The sequence below is a fragment of the Perognathus longimembris genome, chromosome 28 (genome assembly GCF_023159225.1).
Source record: "Perognathus longimembris pacificus isolate PPM17 chromosome 28, ASM2315922v1, whole genome shotgun sequence".
NCBI lineage: Eukaryota > Metazoa > Chordata > Mammalia > Rodentia > Heteromyidae > Perognathus > Perognathus longimembris.
This window is the reverse complement of record NC_063188.1, coordinates 75,469,313-75,493,101: the sequence shown is the minus strand read 5'-3', so window position 1 is coordinate 75,493,101 and position 23,789 is coordinate 75,469,313. Positions and strand designations below refer to the sequence as shown.

At 45.7% G+C, this 23,789-nt stretch overlaps 1 protein-coding gene and 2 long non-coding RNA genes across 3 annotated transcripts in view; 2 read left to right on the top strand and 1 right to left on the bottom strand.

The window, feature by feature from the left end:
* The window catches only part of LOC125343113 (zinc finger X-linked protein ZXDB-like), a 4,940-nt gene extending 2,795 nt beyond the window's left edge, over positions 1 to 2,145 (top strand). The window contains exon 2 of the mRNA XM_048335396.1: positions 1,983 to 2,145. Within this exon, the coding sequence (XP_048191353.1) occupies positions 1,983 to 2,145 (163 nt within the window). The remainder of the gene's footprint in view (positions 1 to 1,982) is intronic.
* Positions 2,146 to 2,399: 254 nt separating this feature from the next.
* LOC125344228 lies at positions 2,400 to 23,712 on the top strand. The gene is made up of 3 exons (XR_007209446.1): positions 2,400 to 2,951; positions 18,443 to 18,448; positions 23,702 to 23,712. It is a non-coding gene; the product is annotated as an uncharacterized LOC125344228 (long non-coding RNA).
* Positions 5,294 to 9,288, bottom strand: LOC125344225. Its single transcript, XR_007209444.1, has 3 exons — positions 9,035 to 9,288; positions 8,374 to 8,436; positions 5,294 to 6,004 (listed from the first exon to the last, which is right to left on the bottom strand). It is a non-coding gene; the product is annotated as an uncharacterized LOC125344225 (long non-coding RNA).
* Positions 23,713 to 23,789: the final 77 nt, after the last annotated feature.

The following is a 23,789-nucleotide window of genomic DNA, read 5'->3' as shown; positions in this document are numbered from 1 at the left end:
CTCAACTTCCCAACCACCAAGCAGGTGAATCTCAACTCTCCATTCACCCCTGGGAACCTTCCACTCACCAACTAGATCCCCCCAGAGGGCAGCCCTTAGGTACCTTGTCAACCTCACGAGATATCCAAGTGGGAAAGGCCTTCTTGCATGCAGAAAGAAGAACAGACCAAGGAGAAAGCACAAAGCCCAGCCCCTCATACAGGGTCCTTCCCACCAGGGAGATGCTGGAAAGCCATGCCCAGAAAGTACAACCTCACACATCCCCCCAACCAGAACTCCTCCAGAGCCATCCCACTAAGTAGAACCCTCCCACCAGGAGGAGGAGGAATCCAACTCTCCAACCAGCATGGACACTACTCGTGTCACTATTATGTCAACTATTGGTGGCCATCAAAATTACATGGCTTGACTCCTCAGCACTACATAAACAGAAAAACTAGAAGTGGTGCTGTGGCTCAAGTGGTAGAGGGCTAGCCTTGAGCAAAAAGAAGTCAGGGACAGTGCTCAGGCCCTGAGTTCAAGCTCCAGGACTGGTAAAAAAATTACATGAACATATGAACTACTTACACATTATTTACAGAATAGACCATTTATAGTCCAAGACAAAAACAAACTAAAGGAAAAGTAAAAGTGAAGGGATAAGCAAAAGAGGTACCTATAAGGGTCATTTAGTCACAAAGAAGAATGAAACACTGTTAATCGCAGCAAGAAAAAAAAAAAAAAAAAAACATACCAGGGGCTGGGAATATGGCCTAGTGGTAAAGTGCTCGCCTTGTATACATGAAGCCCTGGGTTCGATTCCTCAGCACCACATATATAGAAAAAGCCAGAAGTGGGGCTATGGCTCAAGTGGTAGAGTGCTAGCCTGCAGCAAAAAGAAGCCAGGGACAGTGCTCAGGCTCTGAGTTCAAGCCCCAGGACTGGCAAAAAAACAAAACAAAACAACAACAAAAAAACACGCCAGTGAAAGGTATTAGGTTAAGTGAAATAGGCTAATCACAAGAAACATCTAGGACATGTTTTCTCTCACATGGAGGAGGTAAAAAAGCCAACCCAGAGCCCTGAAGGGGTGACTCAAGTGGCAGAGTACCTGCTTAGCAAGCATCGGACCTCAAGTTAAAGCCCCAGTAACTAGCACAAAAAAAGGAAAGAAAGTCAACCTGACAGTAAAAGGTGATTAGGAATTGGCAAAGCAACTTAGATGCTGAGATGGAAAAGGGTGGGTGGATAGCGGTTGGATTTGAAAAGTGTGCGCTGTACAAAAACCTATAGATATCATACTGAATCTAATATGTACAATTAGTGTGTTAACAAAAATAAATGAGTAAATAAAAGATTTTTTTAACAATTTAACACAGGCACAAGGTGAAGAGCTCTGACATATAGTTAACTGGAGAGGCACAAGGGAGAAGTCGGCTGCCCCCTGGTGGTGTGGACATGGAACAACCACAATTGTCAAATACTATAAGACTACAAGAGAGAAATTTCTTGCTCACCACTTTTGGAGGCCCAGAGTCCAAGATCAAGGTGCTGTTAGATTCAGTGTTGTTACAGAGGTGCTTTAGTGCTTCTAGCTGGTCCTTCACATGGTGGAAGGGATGAGTCGTCTACTTGGGCTTCTTTTATTAGGACACTGAGCGAACTCATAAATGCTCCATAGACTAAGACCAACATCTTCAGGGTTAGGATTAACACAAGAGCTGTGGGAATAAACAGAAACCTTCAGATTCTACTGCTTGAGCCGCAGCTCCACTTCCAACTTTCGTTTGGTAGTCAATTAAATAAGAGCCTCAGAAAATTTCCTGTCCAGACTGGCTTCAAATGAGGATTCTCAGGTGTCAGCCTCCTAAGGACCTAGGATTACAGACATGAGCCAACATTACCCAGCTCCTGAAAGTGTTTTTAAGGCCACCCACTGAGCATTATTCCTCAGTGCAACAAGACTCCACTTCCTTAACCACAAATGTGTTCCTGACTTCTAGCTGGAGGGCTCAGACAATGGTAACACTCTGTTCCTCAAAACAAATGGTGTTTACACGGATATTTCCACCTGGCTATGCATTTATGATTCATGCCCATTCTTTGGATGAATATTATACTTTCATAAACCTTTTATTTCATTTAAAAGGATCAATAGTAGAATAAATGTCCCATGGCAAGGTACCCACGATACTAATAATAGCTGAAATTTTATGAAGAAATCATGTAAAAGATGTGACAGGGCCGGTGCTTGCCTCCTCTACATGAAACCCTAGGTTCAATTCTTCAGCACCACATATATAGCAAAGGCCAGAAGTTACGCTGTGGCTCAAGAGCAAAAAGAAGCCAAGGACAGTGCTCAGGCCCTGAGTTCAAGCCCCAGGACTGGCAAAAAAAAAAGTCTTCAAAAAAAAAAAAGATGTTGTGACACTGAGCATAACACACAAATTTGAAAATCCTAATGTGCTCATGAGATTTTCCTGCATGTTTAGGACACAGAAACGCCAAATACACATTGCTTATCCTTGAGAGGGAGAGGCTTGGAATCAGGTACAAGAACATCTGAATGTTGCAAAGAGAGAGTAAAGCTGGAAGTCTGGAAATTTCTTTTTTGTCTCGAAAGTTGATGTGGAAAAGGTTTCACTGGATGGGCTCATCAGGAGGGACAGAGCCCATAAATGGGATGGGTCGCATTCAACAGGCAGGAATGAGGTGACAGGATTGCAGAGGGTAAGAGCAAACCAACAGGCCAAAAATGGAGGAGAGTCAGAGAGAAATAAGGGTGGAAATTTTCTGCCATACTATGTGGTAACTGAATGACTGGGGCAATTCTACATGGATTGGAACTATGCCACACTCTGCAGGCCACTGTGTTCCCTGAAACCACCTGACCAATTCCTTCACTGTGCTCTAGGCTAGGGAGACCTGAAAATGCCTCTTCACATGGCCAAAGCAGCACAGGTAAAACTACGGTTAGTAGCTAGGAGGTGGTAGCTCACACACCTGTAGTCCTAGCTACTCAGGCGGGGGTGAGATATGAGAATCCTGGTTGGAAGTAAGCTTTGGCAGCAAAGTCTGAGAGACTTTTTTTTTTTTGGTCAGGCATGGGGCTTGAACTCTTAGCCTGGGGGCTGTTCCCGACCTGTTCAGCTCAAGGTTAGTACTCTACCACTTGAGACACAGCACCACTTCCAGTTTCTTGGTCGTTAATCAGAGATAAGAGTCTCAGAGACTTTCTGGCCCAGGATGGCTTTACACTGTGATCCTTACATCTCAGCCTCCGAAGTGGCTAGGAATACAGGCGTGAGCTACAGGCACCAGGCTCTGTGAGACTCTTATCTCCAATTAACCACCAGAAAACCAGAAGTGTAGCTATGGCTCAAAGTGGTAGAGTGGTATTCTGGAGCAAGAAAGCTCAGGGACAGTACCCAGGCCCAGGTTCCAAGCCACACCATATACCAAATAGAAAATAAAACATGCAGGGAGACAATATGGGCACTGATGGGTGATTGAAATGAAATGTTCAAATTCCTTATTACTCCGGTGGTGCCAGGTAATATTCTCAAACTCTGTTGTAGTTTACCAGTAAAATGAATCCCCTTTCCCAGATGAATGCTATATTGTAATAGGAAAGCTCACACAGTGTTTTAAATAGTCCAAAGGAACATAGAGAGTGAGATTCATAATATCGAATTATTACGTAGGGAAAGAAAGCTAAAAACATTACCTACAAAGATCCAGAAATTACATAAAGTGCAACAAGATTTCTTTTTGTCTTCTTGATCTTTGGAACATGGATTTGTACATTGTCCAGCCTGGCCTTGAACTCAAGATCTTCCTGCTTCAGCCTTCTATTTGCTGGGAAGTAAAGCATGTACCCACCACTCCCAGTAATCTTCTTTCTAAATGGAAAAAAAATAACCTGATAAATGCAACCAAATCACCATTACAGAGCAAATTAATTCAAAGGTAGACGCTATAGACTACTCCAATCTGCTAAAGATGAAATAAAGATAACATTAAAATAAAGGGACTCATAAAGAAGGTAGGAAACATAATAAACATTTCCAGAGGGAATACTGCAAAGATGAGAGTACAAAGTGAACTTTCCAACTAGAGACACAAAGGAAATGTGAATGATATGTTTGGTGCTGGGGATGAAACACAAGGCAAGTGTTCTACCATTAAGCTAACTCCCTGGATACATATGTTTTTATGCATCAACTTGCCATGTGGGTCAAGGGATGAAGAGAAGAAATGTCTCGGAGATGAGAAGGTAGAAACCAGTCGTGGAAAGCAGCCCAAGGAGAGAGCAGACAGCCACCTGAGCAAGTGAAAATGTGGATCCTTGGCCTAACAAAAGCCCTGAGGGTTTACAAGGCCTACCAGGTCCACATCCAACCACTGAGGACTTGGATGGCAACAGACGACAAAGTGGACACCACACCCTCTTGACATGTGCTGTCATTAATATGCAAGCAGCTTCAAGCTATGGTGACCATGGACAGAACAGTGGTTGGCTGGAACACCAGAGAATGAGAATGCTTCTGCACCCTGAGGTCGTCACTTAGGAGCACATTACTTTACGGAATGCTGCTTTTACTTTAGGCATATCACTATACTACAGCATGTAACTTTTCATGGAGGAAAATAGACGGCTGTGGTAGTGAATGCCTGGAATCCCAAAACTGAACTACCAGGACAGGAGGATGGTGTCCTCAAGGCCAGCCCAGGTTACATAATAAGACCCAGTCTCAAAAGGGGAAATAAAGGTAAACGAATGTGAAAGCAGTGTGTTGCTTTCATTTTCACCAACCACAAGCTAAGCATCTGCCTTGTGTTGTACATTCATCTCACCTCTTCAGTCTGTAGGATTTCAGCTACTAAAGCTAAAATGATTAACAGATGAATACTAAAGTGAACATATTTATTGGTTACCATAGTGTATTTCATATGTATATACGGTGAGTGTGTAATGTGCAAGACAGGTGAAACAAGCATATGTTCCTAAGCCATTAATCATTCTTTTAAATCGGGACAGGATATTGGGTAGGAATTGGGGCCTTATGCTCCCCAGACATGCACCCTTGAGCTTTTTTGTTTTGCTTTGTTTTGCTTTTTTGGTTGTTGAAAGAGTCTCTTTCCCAGGTCAAGCTAGATCACTATCCTAATAATTATGTTTCATGTATAGCGGGGATGAGAGCTATGCTCCACCATACATAGAACTGTCTTGATTTCCAGGGGGTGGGAATGTCTCACAACCGATTTGCCTGGGCTGTCTAAAACTTCTATTACAAGTTCAGCCTCCCATTACTGTTATCTATAGTTAATCCCCGTGCAACAGAATCTCTAAGCCATTCCTTTGTATCCCTTCTCACTTGCTTTCTCTGGGAGAAAATATTATTAGGTCTTTACACTCCAGACTCCTACTTCATATAGGATTTCTAAGGGACTCCTCTCTATCCATTCACCCACGCCTCCTCTCTTCTTCCATGCCCACAGCATGCCTTCCGTCCCCTCCTCATTAGCCATACACATTCCTCCCTCCGCTCATGCTTCAGCCTGCAGCACTCCTCTCAAGCAACACCCGTGTCCCCTTCCTTTCAATCCCAGAAGGGAGGCAGGCCACACTCTCCCATCTGATGTCATCCCCAGTCCTGCCCCAACTTCTCCTTCCCCTAGAACTACTGAGATGTTGCCTTCCACCTTTTTACTTGCTATTATCATAACCCTCCTGAACTCCAGCAGCCCAGCCTTCCTACCACCAGGATGCCCAGGCTGGAACCCATTCTGACATGCAAGGGCCTTCCTCAACCTGCTCTCCCCAATTCCAACTCACCTCTTCTCTCCAGTGGAGTCCCTCATTCTGGGTTTTTCCAGGCCTGCACCACTCACCGAGCAGATGCATTTCAGGTTGTCCTATGGGGTTCTAGGCTCAGCAGTCTCCTTCTCACTGCTACAGTGCTGTTTGGTCACGTCAGAGCAGAACTGGCTTGAAGGTTTCCAGGACCACATTTCTCAAAGCCTATAAGAGATCAAAGTTATTCCAGTACTGTTTTAAGGGTTTTAGCTGAATAAGAAAGCAAATAAGACCACTGGTTAAAATGATGGATGTCTATCACTGCTCTACCAAAATCCCTGGAGAGGCTTTGGGCCAAGGATATGAGGTGAGGGGGAATCTTTTTGATATAGTTTGGTAGTTTGGCCTAAGGACCTAAAGCCTGAAAGTAAGACAACTGGCACAAAAGTTGGATAGGGTCTCACAGCCAGCACAGGAGGTACATGGAGCCCACCTGGTATTCATTAGAACAGCAGAAACATTCTGAGGGGGCAGCTCAAGCCATCCCAGAGGATGGGGGAAGCAGTCTCCATGTCAGTACTACTCTGGATGTTTTATCTAAAAAGCTTAAATTAGATAGTTATATAACTAGTAGCCATTCTCCAACAGAATAGGACACAGGCCTAAGAATTTCAGGTCTACAGACAGGACAAGCACCGGGATTAAAAGTACAGACCTAGCAAGCAGAGTTTGGGGGCTGATCAGTGGTAGTATAGTCATGTGGATTTCACAAGGCAGGATTAGAAAAATTGGGTATGGACACTGTTGAAAGGACTTACCTAAAAATGCCAGGATGTAATTCATATAATCTGGATTAACAATGCTATGGTAGTGTTATTGCAAACCTGGGGTCAAAGGGCTGGTTAAAGTCCAGTGATGGACTGTACATGGACTGTACCGGTAGAAACTTGTCAACAAAAGAATTACAAATGACCAAGACAAATATGAAGAAATTCTCAACATCCACAGACAACCAGGAAATGTAAATCCAAACTACACTCAGATTCCATCACACCACACACACACAGTGACTGGGCACTTGGATCAAGTAGTAGAGGCTTAAACTCAATTGCAGTACTAACAAAAACCAAAAGCAACCTAATATGGGGCCAGATGCAAGTGGCTCATCCCTGTAATCCTAGCTACTCAGGAGGCTGACATCTGGGGACCTCAGTTCAAACAAACTGGGCAGGAAGGTCAGTGAGACTCTTTATCATTCACCACCAAAAGAAGTTGTAAGTGGAGCTGTGGCTCAAGTGGTATAGCAATAACCTAGAGGGGGGAAAAAAAAAACACTCAGAAATAGAGCCTGGACCCCAAGTCAAGCCCCAGGACCATCAAAACAAACTAACAAAAACAGCTAGAATAGGTATTCACAAAACCAAAAACAAACAATTGTTGCTTAGGATAAAGACATGAGAGTAGCCCTTGAACACTATCATTGGGAATGTAAATCCGTGCAGCTGTGATAGTAATCAGTATGGAAGTCGTTAGAAAACTTCAACTAGAACTACCATATGGTCCATCTGTACTATCCTTGGACACATAGCTGAAGACATATAACTAAGCACACAATGGAAATACCCAGACTTCCATGTTTATAGCAGCACGAATCAGAGCTTTTTCTGTTTATGTGGTACTGAGGAATCGAACCCAGGGCTTCATGTATGCTAGGCAAACACTCTTGCCACTTAGCCACATTCCCAGCCCTCTTCATTATTTTTAAATGGAGAGAAGATATAAGAAAGAAAATATAACCAGTGAATTTGATCAAAGTACATTAGACACATGCGTGGTAATATTACAAGGAAATCCTTTGGTATAATTACGTTATTGCTAATTAAAGGAAGGTTGGGAAAAGGGTGTTTGAGATACAGAAAGGCCTTGGTAAGGCCTTTTGGAAGTCTTAGCTAAGAAAATAAGATAAATTAAGACTAATTGGGGAAGGGGAGAGAGTCTGTGCTAGCCTGTGCATCCCAGATGACTGGGTGAGGCGAAATCACTATTTAGATTGGTATGTGGGGCATTAGGTATTCTAAGCGCCATAAAATGATGTAAGTTGCTTAATTCCAGGAAGGTTCAGGCACTGCTCCAGCCCTGCGTGTGACAGGAGCGTGGAGGGGCCAATGTACTGTGGCCTGAAGGTAAGAGGATACAGATCTATGATTTCTGTTGTTCTTGTCCTTGTGGACAACCAGGGCAGAAACTACTAAAGCATCTCAGGCCGGTCATGGGTGAGGGAACACTCACAAGGCCCCGGGAGCTCGTCCAGGACAGCTTACTCACAATCCAACGCTGTGGAGGCGCGGGGAATGGGAAGGGTGCTGTGCAGAGGTCAGCAGAGAGGCCCCGTATCCTAAAATAGTCCATGTCGCATCCCCGAAGACCGATCACACGCAAATGGTTGCAGTACTCACCTACTACCTAATTGTTAGAGCTTGGAAAGGCTCTGAGAAACGTGAAGCACTTGGCCCAGTGCTGGCACTCAAGTCCCAAATGTTAAGCGTTACCGTGCCGGTGGCCACAATCCTAACCTGGGCTCCATCCCCTTGAACCTGCGAAGCCTTTGCTGGCTTTCCGCGTGGCCTCAGCCTCGCTCGCCGCGCGGCGCACTCCCACTGAAGCGCAGCGGCCACACTCGGGGCCTCGTTACCAAGCAGCAAACGGAGACCCCGGGAGGGCAGGAAAGATGAACGCAGAGGTTGCAGGTCCCGGCCTTCGGCACCCGACATCTGAACTCAGCCAGGATGGGAGAAGCTGCCTCTGGCTGGCAACCGCACACAGCCATGGCTGGGAGGCGACGGAACGCAAAGAAGTGCGCGCGGGGAAGCATCACGCTCTGAACCCGTGCGCCTCCTCGGGCACCACCCTCCGACTCAGGACCACCCGCAAGCACAAACCACCCTCCCTGCCGCCCCACCTACAACGCTCCAGCTCCACGCGCAAAGCAACGGGAAGCCCTGCCCCAGAGGGAGCGAGGGCGCACACCAAGAACGAAGCGCTCAACAGCAAATCAGCTTACAACTCCTCCCACCTAGGAGGAGGGCCCCAGTCTCTCCCAGCACGTAAGGGTCACACGCAGCAGGTCCGGAAGGCCAGCCCCCACTGTGGAATGTCTCAACCAACCTGCAGGGGGGCCCTAAGTCCCCACGCAGCACTTAAACATCGCACATCACAACTATCCGGCACGCCCACCGCACATAGCTTCCCTCTTACCTGGCGGGCAGGCCGCAGTCTCCACAGACCACACTGAGGCCCAACCCACAGAATAAAATGAGCCACGGGCCAGCCTACTAGCTGCAACTTCCCTCTTGCTAAGTGGCAACCTCTAAGCCGCGCACCCCCAGGGTACAATGCACCGGAAAGCCAGCCCACTACGTCCCAGTCCCGCCCCTGCAAGGAGCAACATCGAACAACTTCCCCGGCAACCTATCAGTACCCCGAAGTCCCAGGCACCTGCGAGTTGAAAGTCCCACCCACCAAGCTCACCCTGCCAAAGATTGTCACACTAAGAACCTTGAACCGCCCCTAGAGCTAGCATGCTCAAAAGGCCAGCCCACCGTGTGCATCTTCCCACCCACCAAGGAGTTAAACCCTAAGTCTCCACCCACTAGCCCAAGATGCACCCACCCACCTAAGACAAGTGCCAAAGGCCAGCCCACTACGTACCTCGTCCCGCCCCTGCACGTACAAGCAGGGAAGGTCAGCCCACCATGTACAACGTCCCTCCCACCAAGTGGGTGGACCTCAAGTCTCCACCCACCAAGCTGAAAACTCCAAATGCCAGCCCATCTGGTGCTTTGTCCATCCCACAGGATACAGAGGCTGGAAAGACTCGCCTTGCACTTAGAAAGGCAGAAGCGAACTACAAAGCCCAAAGGCCAGCTGTGAGGAAACAAGGTCCTTTCCACCAGGGAGAGGCTGGAATGCCACGCCCAGCAAGGAAACCTCCCAGACCCCAAACACAACACCCCCAAAGTCTGCCCACTATGTAGAACCCTCCCACTATGTAGAGCCCACTATGTAATTTCCCGCCCAGCAGATACACTACCCAAAGTCTCTGCAGGTTCAAAGTCCCACCCACCAACATTAAGAGAAGATGGACTGAGCTGGGCACTGGTGGCTCGTGCCTTGAGGCTGAGATCTGAGGATCGTTGTTCTTGTTTGACAATGTGTACCATGCATGCCCTGACCACTTCCCACCAAGAAAGAGCAAGAGGCATTTCTGAGGGATTGAGGACCGAAACTGATCACTTAGCCTCCAGAACAGGCTATTTAACTCTTTCTCGCTATAATAGAGGGAAAGAGGCCCAATCTTAACCCAGTGTTATTGATACCATTTTCGTTTTAATAAACAAACGTGTGGAATCGATCCAATTTGGGGGGCACCTTTCTGCAGTATTCAGAGGTCTTAATTCTTAGGGTAAGTGGCCCTAATAAGGCCCTGAGTTTCTGTAATTCCACTACTTGCCACCAGGGGGAGAGCATAGGAGTGATCATTTTGAACTGAGTCTGGAAGCTCTTCACAGCAAAGCCCATGAGTAGGCATTTAGCCATTTGATCCAGAGGCTTAAGAGAGCATATTAAGCAGCAACAACTGTACCTTTTCTTAATTGCCAAGTCCATCCTTTGGGGACACTACCGGACTTTCAAAATACTAGTCTACTTTAGGTCACTGAGTCCTGTCATTGCTCTGATCCCCACTGAAAAATAAAAAATATACAAGTGTGTCAAAAATGCTTTGATGAAGACCTGCATACGGTGGAGATGAGGAGTGTGTCTGCTAGAATACAATCATTCTGTTTGTAGGACCTTGTCTGGTATGTGACTCGGAGTCACTTTGCCTCTGAGTTGTAAATGTATTCTCCTAAATTAATATAGCTATATCCACTGTAGGCTAATTGTCCATGGTCATCTGTCAGTGAGAGCTTGATTACTAAGGGTTGAGAAGACCTATGAGTCAGCTTTGGTCATGTCCAGCGAGGAGGCTGGCACTGATCTAATGGCAAATCTTAGTTTCTGATGAAATCGCAAAGCAGGTTTCCAGGTCCTGTTGGCAATGATGGTTTGATCCGAGGGATACTTTAATTATCCATTGAGGGAATGGCTAAAGGCATAGTGTTCTTTCTTAAAGATGAAGTCAAATGACCTTGACTCATTTTGCACTGAATACAACATCGTAGCCAGGCCTCGAACTGCATATTCAGATCTAGAAGACACTAGAGAGCGTGGATTTAAATGAAACTCATGTTCATGGTTACTTTTAACGTCATTGATAAAGGCACCCACGTCTAGACGAGGTGCTCTCACAAAGGAAATAACCTGCCTCTTTAGTAAGATGCATTCCTTATAAGCAGTGTCTTTGATGAGATGGCAAGAGTCAGTATTCTTTGCCTATGTAAGATCCTTGTGACAAGACATACTGTTTTGTATTGTCCTTTAGCTACTAGTGGCGATATTTTCAGCTGATCTAGGAAGAGAAGGTTGAGTAGTTTCCACAGATGAGTGCAACCACTCTTTTATCCGCAAGTGGCAAAACACAGCAGTGCCCTTGTGTAGCATTTTTCATTGGCAGTGTGCCCAAGTCGTTTGAAAGCCTATTATAAGGCATAAAACATGCTAAGCCATAAAAATACATGTCATTCCTACATGGGCAAGTGGGATCCAGCAGTGTCCTGTTAGGCATGCTCAGTTCTGCTCTTAACTCTACAGGAGGTTTGGTACGGAGATTGTACCCATCCTGTACCATGGCAGCCAACAGGTGAAGTTCATCCCCTCTTAGGTGGAAATCAGTCCCCGAAAGATACAGTCTATACAACCAGGCAGTTCTTTGTTAGCTTCCATACCTTGCTTGGTGATTACACAGGGGCCAGGGCCTTGGGGGAAAGGTTGCTCTCTTCGTCCCAGCCAGAAGTAGATCTCTATATTTTGCGCCCTTTTCCCTTTTGTCTCTTTTACATTCTGTGTCATGAATGGCAACAGAGAGGCCAAATTGCCCAGTCCCTATGACAGTGGCACTGTGCCATCTTTTCCATTGGAGTGCACCAGTCGTCCACTCTGCAGGACTCTCCTCCACCCTGGGTTTCTCCAGATCTGGGGCTCCTACCGGCTCTCCTTATTCATGGATGGAACACTTGCTCACCAGGAAAATTCTCACATTTACCTATCATTCTAGTCTTTTCACACTTGTCTTTAGTCACTTGAATTCACACATTATTAGGCTTAGCTCAAGCACAGACATATTGATATCCCCTAGGGGATGCACAGAAAGTGAGGAGGTCGACAACAGCATAACAGAGTATCAGGTGGGGCGGGCGGGGGGGTGGGGGGATGGAGGCACATCTTCAAGAAAAGAATCAGGAAGAGGATACCTATGTAGGCATTGCACACACACGTACACACCCACACACACTGCATGTAGGAATGCTGACTCGGTGTATTATCTGTTTGTTTGGTGGTTCATTTGCTATTTAGGGTCTCCATAGATAAAACCATCGCCAGACTTCAGCCTATCTCAAATCCTCAAGCCAGCTACTGCAAACTTGTTCAAACAAGCAGTTTCTAATGTCCTCTAGAATGGTTCAGCATTATTGTGGAGGCACACATTCCCCTCCTTCTGCATTTTATATCCTGTTACTTTTAGGAATCAATAGGATAAAGGACTTTTCTTGGGAAACTTTCATAAGTGCACGCAGTGTGCTTTGAACAACATCACTTTTCCTTCCTATACCCTATCTCCCATTCTCCTCGCCCTCTTTTCAAACAGTGTTTAGAGGTTTTCGCTGGACCATGTTCATACATACCTAATTAGTGCACTCTTCACCATGTCACCCTCTCCCATCCTTTCCCTGGTTCTCTCTCTCTCTCTCTCTCTCTCTCTCTCTCTCTCTCTCTCTCTCTCTCTCTACCACATTTGCCCTCCAATTTACCATTCATGCCTCGATTCAGAGTTATTTTCATTTTACACCTAGATTCCACAAGTGAATAAAACCACATCATATATGGCTTTTTGTGCGTGGCTTATTTCCCCTGTTTTTATATTGAGGTGCATAGACCTTGCATGATCTAGTGTCTACCCCTTTGGGGATCCTGGTGGTGGCTGAGCTCCTCCACTGGGTAACTCACTGCTCTGTGCACACAAGTCGTTTCTGTTGGTGTGGATTCTCTAAAATGCTGGTGTTATGCCTCATGCAGGTCAATTGGGAACAGGCAGAGACTGTAAAAAGTAGCTTTGCAGTAGTTCCGTCATGAACAATGGCATGCCAAACTGAGAGACATTCGAAATGTTGGGTAGTAATATCTATGGCTATCCAGATCTGTTTCCAGTTGACTGGGTAGCATCCCTGCTGATCTGGGGTTCATCTCCCATAATCCCACCTTCATCACCACTTGTGGGGACTGATTAAAGAGACAGACCTGACCACAAGATGGCAGCATCGCATAATGAAGTTAATTGGGGCGGGGGCTTTGAAGGCAAGCTGGAGAGGAATATGTCTTTCACAAAGGAAGCCCTTCTTTGCTGGACTCTGGTGGCTCAAGCCTATCATCCTAGCTATTCAGGAGGCTGGAATCAGCACATTGTGGTTCGAAGCCAGCCCAAGCAGGAAAATCCCTGAGACTCTTGTCTCCAGTTAATCACCTAAAAACCAGAACTGGAGAGGTGGCTCAGTGCTAGAGGAATAGCCTTGAGCAAAAGGGCTCAGGGCCAGTGCCCAGACCAAGAGGTTCAGCCCCAAGACTAACCAACACAGACAACCAACAAAGAATCCCTATCAGTGCCACTGTAGGAGACCACTGCCCAGCAGAGGAAGAGTTTAAGATATTCTCCGGGGAGAGATTGTAGGAAAGGGAGAAGGCCATCTGACTGCGTCACTAAGAGAAATGTATACTTTCTTGACTATTGTCAGTCAGGCCCCATTGGCTGAGACCCAGAAGCATTTGTGGGGAATCTGTGGGGAAGTCAGAATGTTAAACTCCCCAACATTTCTGTGGCCCTGTCCTCATAGGGCAGTGACATTTCAGAAGGCCCAGGCTTAGCTCAGTTTTGTAGGAGCTATTTTAATTTAATGAGTATGCCTCTGTTGCCAATGTTATAGGCATCTTTCTCAATTTCCAAGAGCATCTTAGCAATCCTGACCCATAGGGGAACTGAGTCAAGGCCATTCTGGGTGAAACAGCTCATCCCCAAGAGGGGAAATCTGGCCATCAGTTTCATTGAAGGCATGAGTTTTTTATTTGTTTGTTTCATTTAAGTAGCAATGGGATGCCTTAGCTATGGCTAAGGGAAAGCAGACAACCTCTAAATGGCTGTAAATACGCCGGCTTGGGATATGTTGAAGACCACTGCATTTATAAAAGTTTGAGTTTGGTGTTGGTGAGTTTTGAGAAAACGGTCATACCCCTATGTAAAGAATTAAGACATAGGGGCCACTGGACCGAATCCATTTTTATCCACTGCTATAACAATATGTCACATAATAAGACAGTAATTAATCTCACTGCTATTGTCTAAGATGAAATATATTCAAATAGAACTGGTATTGAAGACTGAGCTCAACCTTTAAGGCATACGACATAACCAATCTGCTGAGTATATACGTAAGGAAAATGAAAATAATGTTCACCCAAAGTCATGAAAATCATAGTTGCTCCATTTGTAGGAATCAAAAACCAGAAGTGATGTAAATAAGCATAACAACGTACAAAAGCAAAAAATGAACTCCTGAAGGAAGAAAGAGCATAAGTGAGTCTCAAAATAGTTATGCTGAGTAAAAGAATTGCAATAGGGTTCCCTTTGTAGGAAACTGTAGACAACATAAATTAAGTGAGCTTTCATGATCAGTGTACGCCTAGTGGTAGGGACAGGGCTGAGGAGTGAGGCAAGGAGGACAAAATGGAAAAGAAAACTTCTGGAGCTGAGGAAAATGATGAAAACTTGGCTCACTATGTTATGGGCCAAGGACTGCACACGTACAGGCTTTTTCAGTTTTTCTTTAATTGTAGAAATACTAACACAAGATTTCATTCAAAGAATTCTCAGACGAATTCAGTAAAGCCTGCGAAATCTTTTGTATTGTGTCCTGCAGTTAGAGTTTCTTTCAATAGTAGTTCTTACACTACAAAGCTTCAAGATGGAATTTTTTCTTTGTTTCCTCTGATAATGTTTGTTTGTTTTTTGGTTGTTGTTAGTCATGGGGCCTGAAATCAGGCCTGCACACTGTCCCTGAGCTCTTTTACTCAAGGCTGATCCTCCTCTGCTTTGAGCCACCACTGCTCTATTTCTGGTTTTCTGATGGTTAATTGGAGGTAAGTGTCTCATAGGCTTTCCTGCTTGGGCTGGCACTGAACCAAGATTTTCAGACCTCATCCTCCTCAGTAGCCAGGAGTAGAGGGGGCAGCCACCAGTTCCTGGCTTCTTCTTTATTGTTAATGTGTCTTTTCACATTCAGTCATACTTTCACAAGAGTTTTCCACGTTCTCTAAATGTGACTATTACCAGTGACAGTCACATGTGGGATCTGTGGTTCACATTCATGTCTTGGAGCCTGTGTGATTCACAGCCAAACCATTCCTGTATCACAAATCTGGCATTTACGGAAGCCTATGTTTTAGCTCCTGCTGGTGAGAAAACAAAACCTCCACGAGCAGTTAATCCAAAGACCATGTACAGCATGAGTGGAGGACCAATTAAAGGTACTGACTGACACTATTCCTTTATGAAATGATCCAATGAATTCCAATCCACAGTTCTTCTCTTTCCCACCACTTCATCATTGTTTGTGTTGCATTCAAAGTTCTTATATCTCAGGACACCTTTGTAGAAGCAAAGTATTTCATTTGGGGAGGGGGGATTTGACATGTGTAGGGCAGTTGTTGGATGGGACCTTGAGAGATCTTGTTGGCCTGGGTCTGGAGAATTATGGAGAAGCTTAGGAAGAAAAGTGAGCCATGCGAATCCCCTGGATTCTAGATCAGTAACCTTCCATCTGCACACCTGGGATACATGATGGGAAAACCAGCAAAAGGAAAATGCCTTTCCTTTGAACAGGTACCTTGCACACGGCTTTTTATACCCGGGCTTGCTGCTCAGCGGAGTGTGAGTGCACATATCACCTGGAAAGGAAGCTAGAGGCAAAGTTCAAGGGAGGTTGTTCGAACGATGTTAAAGGTCCTAGGGACCACCTGCAATGGATCCCTGAGGATGAAGTGAGGCTGAGAGCAAATGCCCAGACACTAAAGATAAGTGTACACATGAACTGGTTTCTATGTTACACGGGGCTCAAGGATGAAAGGTATTGAAATGTAGGATGGGCATTTCTGAGAAATTAATCCAAATGCACAGCAGGCAGATGGCTGATATTGTCCTCAGTCATGGAAGACTGGACCTTGGGTCCAGAGAACTTCCCCACACAACAAACAGTTGTGACAGACCATTGCAGTCACTTGCTCTACTGACAGACGAGTGAATTTTCCCATGGAAGGGTTAGATCATCAAGTTGGCCCCAGAAAGATGCTCCTCAGAACAAATCCCACAGGAAGGGACTGCAGAGAGGAACAACTTTGTGTGAGCTTGAGTGTGTGTGTGTGTGTGTGTGTGTGTGAGCATTTAGGTGTGTCTGTTTGTGTATTGGTGCTACAGGTGAACTAATGGCTGGGTTAATGTCGCTGAGCTTCATTTGCTCAAGTCTAGGCCTCTACCACTTGAGCCACAGCCCACTTCTTGATATTTGCTTGGTTAATTGCAGATATGAGTCTCACAGACTTCCCTGCCCAGACTGGATTCGAACCATCATCTTCAGATCTCAGCTTCCTGAGTATGTGGTAATACAGGCATGAGCCACCAGCACCTAGTGGAACAGCTCTTTCAGACCTCTTCTGAGCCTGTCAGAAGATGGCATGTTTTCAAATGAGAGGGAAATGGCACCTGCCCAATGTCTCAGCATAGCCACACAACCCCCATTTATATAGTCTTATATTTTGTGTTTCTTGTTTTGTGTGTGTGTGTGTGTGTGTGTGTGTGTGTGTTTTGTGTTCCCACTAAGAAAAATCAGGGTAAGTCAGGGAAGCTCTGTACACATAAAATCAGTGAGGAAAAAGTGAGTCTAGACACAATGCAATCTAACTTACCTTGAGCACTTATTTCCTATGGTGGGGATGCAAAGTGCTTGATGCTGGTTATTTGGACAGATTTGATGACAGGATCATCATCAAGTTTGCATATTTGCCTCCTCCTCTCCTTCTCCATACTACCTGGGAGACACAACTGTCTTCGCCTTCAGGAACAAACGGAATCACGTGGCTCTAGCTCTGAAGAGTCTATCAGAACTACATAGAATATTGTAGAAATGAACACAGGGAGGAAACAGCATCATATGTGTGGTATGTATGTGTGTGTGTGTGTGTGTGTGAGAGAGAGAGAGTGTGTGTGTGAGGGGGCATGTTTGTGTGAGAGGGCATGTTTGTGTGAGAGAGAGACAGAGTGTGTGTGTGCGTGCGTGCGTGCATGTGTGTGTCTGTGTGTATACTGCAGCTTGAAATCCCGGTGAGGGCAGTCTTGCATAACTCTTTTGCTTAAGGCTGACACTGTACCAGTGACAGCAATCCTCCACTTCCAGCTTTGCACTGGTTAATTGAGGATGAGAGTGTCACCTACATTTTTGCCCAGGATGGCTTTTTTTTTTTTGCCAGTAATGGGGCTTGAACTCAGGGCCTGAGCACTGTTCCTGGCCTCTTTTTGCTCAAGGCTAGCACTCTGCCACTTGAGCCACAGCGCCACCTCTGGCTTTTTCTATATATGTGGTACTGAGGAATCGAACCCAGGGCTTATGTATACGAGACAAGCACTTTTACCACTAGGCCATATTCCCAGCCCCAGGATGGCTTTGATCTGTGATCTCCAGATCTCACGCTCCTGGGTAGCTAGGAATTTAGGTGTGAGCCACTAGCACTCAGCTAAACAGCCTCCTCATGCCGTTCACATCACCTTGCAAGTCTTTTGCATTTTTGTGTAGTTGCTGAGGTGCTCAGGTAGGGGACATCCATCCCACTTGATAGTGGGGGGCGGGGAGAAGAATATAATATGTAGCGGGCCTATCCCAGCCTGAGTTGCAAATGCAAAGTTTCCTTTCCCCTGTAAGGGACATCCCAAGAGTACAGCCTTCTTCAGAAATTGCAGGTAGGAAGTGTGCTGGTCTTAAGAAATTTTGAGCAAGTGAGAAAGGCTGGTGGAATTCTTAGTGGTGACAAAAGCCAAGAGACATGTTTGATTCTCACCCCTCTTGCTGGTGAAACCGTTTCAGGTTTCACTTACCACTGGCAGTGTGCCAATTGGAGAGAGTGGGGCCAGGGAGCACCAGGAAGCAGCATTGAATGCAGAAACCTTTCCAGTATGTGTGACAGTGCTTGTGTTCAAGGAGGTACCAGGAATAGGAAGGTACGGCAGCCTGCCGCGCGACTAGAAGGCTGGGAGTTCATTTGTCACCTGTGGCTTCTTAACCACAGGGAGGATGTGTTCTGTTTACTGGCAGGCCCAAAAAAGAAAATGCAAGGTTTAATAACTATGAACATCTTTCACCTCATAATGTAGACATATCTTATTAGTTGAATGAGGTTTTGATGGGGCAGGAGAGCGTGTTTATTAAACAATATCAAAATGTCCCGCATCCCAAAACAATAGGCGAGAGATATAACAAGGGGTAATTTGAACCATGAAAATGGCAAAATTGTGAAATATTTTTATGTCAAATTTGTCCACTTTCGACACTAGGTAAAGTGAGCAAGGTAGAATTAAAATGCCCAGCATGCCAATGTGGTTAGAATATGCACTTTGTGGGACTGGCAAAGGATCAGCTCTCTTTGTCGTCACAAGACGGGATCCCAACAGCATGGTTTTAAGTACATGTAAGGTTCTCCATTCCTATCTTGCTCAGGGGCAACTATCAGAAGAACATTCTTTCAGGTATACATGAGTCATGAGGAGAGCATTTGTTACTCAAGCTTGTGATGGAAGAGGAAATGATATCACACAGCAAGGCTCTCTTCTCAATCAGAGCAGGCAAACCTTAGGTAGGTCCAAAATACAGGTCTCAATTGGGTGCTGGTGACTCATTCTGTAATCCTAGCCATGTGAGAGGTTGATATCTGGAGGACCACAACCTCTAACAGCCCAGGTAGCAGAGTGCAGGAGACTCTGCCTCCAAAATACCCAGCAAAAGCCAGCCATCTGTTATTGGTCAAATGGGACAGCGCCATCCACCAGCAAGGATGTTCAGTCAACGCCACTGAAAGCCTTGACTTCAACTCCAAAACCTGAAACAAAGTAAACAATAAAATTCAAAGCCGGAAATACAGGTTCTCTGAGTAAAGCTAGTAACAACTCTTTTTTCCTGTCTCTGACTTTTCTAACCAACTTTGTTAGGCCCCAGGAATCATCTGCCCACCAAGTATCCTAAAGGACCAACTAAATCTCCTGAAATTGCCAGGATAATCGCTCCTTCCAGCAGTTCACCAGACAGCCAACGGGGTGGTAGACAGTCTTCCTGGTAAGAGCTGGGAAATTCATCCCAGGCTGGTAGGTTCCCCAGTGGTCAAGCAAACAAAGAGGGGAAGGATCTGTCCTAACTCTCCTAACCTAAAGGATCCAAAGCCAGTGTTCCATTATTCTCTTCTCCATGTTCATGCTGCTCCCTAGACTTTTGGAAAAAGAAGGAAACATTGAAACCATTTTCCTGCAACATAACTACAAAAGCAAGCAGAGGGTGGTAGATGCACACTGGTGGAGCAAGGGGGAGTCCCATGGTTTTTGGTTGGTGGAGTTCTGGATGAGAACATTCCTGTACTGCCACATTCATGGACAGCACAACCTGTCACGCTGAACAAGCATGTGATCCCAGCTTGGGCCTCGTGACCAGCCTCTTGTTGCCCTCTTCTGTGGTTTTCTGTTTGTTTGTTCTTGTCTTTTTCAGTTCCCCCTTCCACACCCCCTCCCCCAGAACTGAAGACCCTTGCACTTGCCAGGCAAGTGGTCTTCCACTGAGCTGAATCCCCAACCGCACTTAGTGCTCTCTTGACATGAGTGTCTTGCCTTCCACATCCCTGGACCCCTGCTGCTTTTTCTGGTGACCCTTGGCCCTGGCACCTCCACACCCACCTCTTCTTTAATGTACATTTTTTAACGTGGCCCCCTGCCACCGCCAAGCACCTCTTTATCCATTGCCCAGGCCTCTGAGGGAAGCAGAAACCCTTGCCCCATCCCTACTGTATACCCACCTACTTGTCACCATTATGTGGTGTCCAAGCTACCATGTTCTACACAGCAGTTCCATGTTGGGTGTGAGACTATAGATCCACTGTTGTTCTTTAGATCGCCTCAGGCACTAACCAACCTGTGAAAGTTCTCTGTCACCCAGTGGGTTCTTCACCAAAGAAGTGAGGACCCCAGTGTTGGGTAAGTGTTTCTATTCTAAGTTTATCTTCAGAAATTTCCACGGAGAATTTTCTTATGTATCCAGTAAGTCTTGGAAAGGAAGAAAAGGATAGGAAAGGAAAGTCTGATTTGCAGATTATATGAATGTGTACATAACACGCTGCATGTATGTGCAGGCCTATGATTTGAATCTGTAAAAGATACTAAGCTACCAGTGGTTCACACTTCTCATTCTAGCTACTCACCAGAGTTGGGATTGACAGTTGCAAGTTCAAAGCCAGCACGGGGAAAATGAAAATGAGATTCTCACTCCATAATAGCTGAGCATGAGGATGCTTGCCCGTCATCCTTGCAGCATCATTGCTGCTCAGGAAACTCCATAAGAAGGAGGCTGTCTCGCCTAGCTCTGATATAAACACAAACCCTGTTACTCAAATATCTAAGGCAAAGAAGAGTCTGAGGGCAGCCTCAAGTGGTACAGTGCCTGTCCAGGCAAGTTATGTGGCTGAGTTGGAAGCTCCTGCACTATCAATATAAAATAAAACAAAAGAGAACAAAAGAGCCTTTGACCTTTAAGTTGACCCCTGATGCCTCACTCTGATTAAGGAGGCTGAGATGGGAGATATGCAGATTGAAGCCAGCCTTTACAGGAAAGTCTGTGAGACATTTTCCCCCAGTTCACCACCCGATAGCCAGGAGTGGAACTGTGGCTCGAGTGAAGGCAAGGTTTTCACTAAAGTGCCAGGCCTAGGTGTTAAAGCTGAAAAATGACAGTGCATAGGCCCCGTGTTTAAGTCCTTCACCAGAACTTAAAAAAAAAAAACACCAGGGGCTGGGGATATGGCCTAGTGGCAAGAGTGCCTGCCTCATATACATGAGGCCCTGGGTTCGATTCCCCAGCACCACATATACAGAAAATGGCCAGAAGTGGCGCTGTGGCTCAAATGGCAGAGTGCTAGCCTTGAGCAAAAAGAAGCCAGGGACAGTGCTCAGGCCATGAGTCCAAGCCCCAGGACTAGACAAAAAAAAAAAAAAAAAAAAAAAAAACACCAAAACCCAAGTTTGGACCTTTGTAGAATAAAGCATTAACATGAGCCAATTACTTTGCCTTCAATTTCCTGAAATGAAAGAAAAAAAAAAAAAGCCTGAGTGAAAAAAGGTAAAGGACAGCACTAAGGCCCTGACTTCAAGCCCCAGTACTGGCACAAAAGGAACAAACAATAATAGTACGAGACAAATTGGTAACCCATGACAGTGAGGCAGAAACATAAAATATTGAAAGGTCTGCTTGGGCTTTGGAGAGCCCGCCCTCAAGTGGTAGCTCACCCACATTACAGGCGCAAGGTCCTGTTTCCTGCCCCAGGAGCACTTTTCCTTTTTTTAAATGACAGGGCAGAGAATATTTCTTTGCCTCATGATTTCACAGAAAATATTGTCAAAACATATTTTGTTGACAGTAAAAGTAATATCATGCTGTGTGTGACTAAATCATAAGAATATTCACAAATGGGGTACAAAACAAATAAAAACTACAACTGAGCAAGGGAATAATGTGGTCACGATTATGGTTGTTATTTAAAATATATAACAACCCAATTAAGTGGGAGAGAAAATGATGGCAAATGGAACCAAAATATGTTAAAAGACTTAAACGGATCCATGCTTTCTGCAGAAGAGAAACTCTAAAAGTATGAAAAGCATCAAAATGGGCTAAAGCTTAAGGGAAGTTTGGATAGTGGCCACCCCTAGATTCGAAAAACAATAAATTCAGACAAATGCTTCCTGTCTGTGACTACGTGAAGTAGCAGGATTGGCCTTGGCTGCTGTGGGAATGAAAACTGACACAACTACTAATGAAAGCAAGTTGGGCCAGCCTGAGCTACAAAGTGACATTCTGACTCTGCCCACCCACCCCCCATCTCTCCGTGTCCCTGTGTCTTTCTCTGTCAGTGTCCTTCTGTGTCTCTCACTTTCTATCTCTCTGTCACAAAACCAAGTTGACATCATTTTATACATTTGTTAATATCTGTACCTTATGGACAAGAATTTCATCCTCGGATATAGACTCGACAGAGGTTTTGACATCCATCCCAAGGAAAAGGTACAAGTTTGTTCTCGATAACCATCCAAAGCCAGAAATAATCCTAGTTTGCACATGCATTTACTGGACAATGGAATGACACAAATATACCATCATCCCATAAGTCTCTACCTATAGACCTATGCTGCTGGGACGCCATTCAATAGTGGCATAGACAAAGGATTTACCCACCGCCAGAGTGAGTAACATCTAATTCTCAAACACAGTACGGAGTGAAAGGAGCCAGTCATGAAGGAAGCATTGCGTATGATTCCGTTTACTAAGTCTATAAAGCTGCACTGTTTAGGGAGGTGTAGAAGTAAAGGGATGCTACAAAGCAGAGCACTGAAATGGTTATCACCCAACGCAGATAATGGCACATCCACAAGACGGCCCGTGGGTTGTGATTGAGAAGAACAGAATGGCTCTGTTCTGGAAGGCTGGCAACATTTTATCTCAACAAATAGACCAAGGCCAACGGCTTGGTCGTGGTTCCGTTGGTGTTGTAGGCATTCCTCGGCCCCTCATGTTTGAACAATGCTTCCTGCCATGATTTAATCAAGAGAAAGAACAGAATGGGTAGAAACTTTGCTGAGGTTTGAATTCTTGTGGAAGAAGAAAACTTGCTTTTCCTGACAAGAGGCCTGAAAGTATTTACTATCAACTGCTAAGTTGGGGATGTGGTGGTGGTGGTGGGAGGGGGAGAAATCATGGGTTATTCCAGAGAGAAGAGTTCCACAATCCAGTCATCCCCTCAGCTTTTCACTGGCCAGTTCCTGCAGCCTATACTTAGGTCACTGGTCAACTCACTGATGTCACACAGGTTGGAGGGTCACCATGATGCATTAGCTCAGCAGGCATCCCAGGCTGCATCCACGACAGCATGACAGAATGCCACAGTTCAATGAGATCAGGTACACGGGTGGCTATGGAATGCTTTAACTCCAGGGAGCCAAATGCAGTGACTTAGGGCTTAACCTAGACTCCTTGAACTGCGACTCGTGCCAGTTTAGAAGCTTCCCTGAGTGGAGAACCAACTGAAGGAGTCCTTGCTTGTTCGGTGACACTGGGACTGAAACGCATGGGACAGGAAACTTCACCTGGCGTAAGTGATGATGGTGGACGGCCAGAGTGTGCCTTCAGGCTGAGAAGTGAGTCTACAGGCGAACCCAGGCTCGGGCTGGGTGTTGCAGATTCCAGAAGGAATAGCTTTCACCCTGCAGGCTTTGCAGGTCTAGGCTGCCAGGTGATTGGGCCCCATCCCTTGCTCTGATGTCCGGGCCAGAAGGACGAAACCCGATGCACCTGGGCATTTTTCTCTGTGAGTTTGCTCAAGACCATTCCTGGGACAGACGTTTGCTCTTGGCCAGCCAGCCAGCCAGAGGGCCAGCCCTGAGTCATTTCCACACAGAAGCAGCGCCAGGCAACAGGCTGGGGGCACCAGGCAGGCGGGCAGGAACATGTTA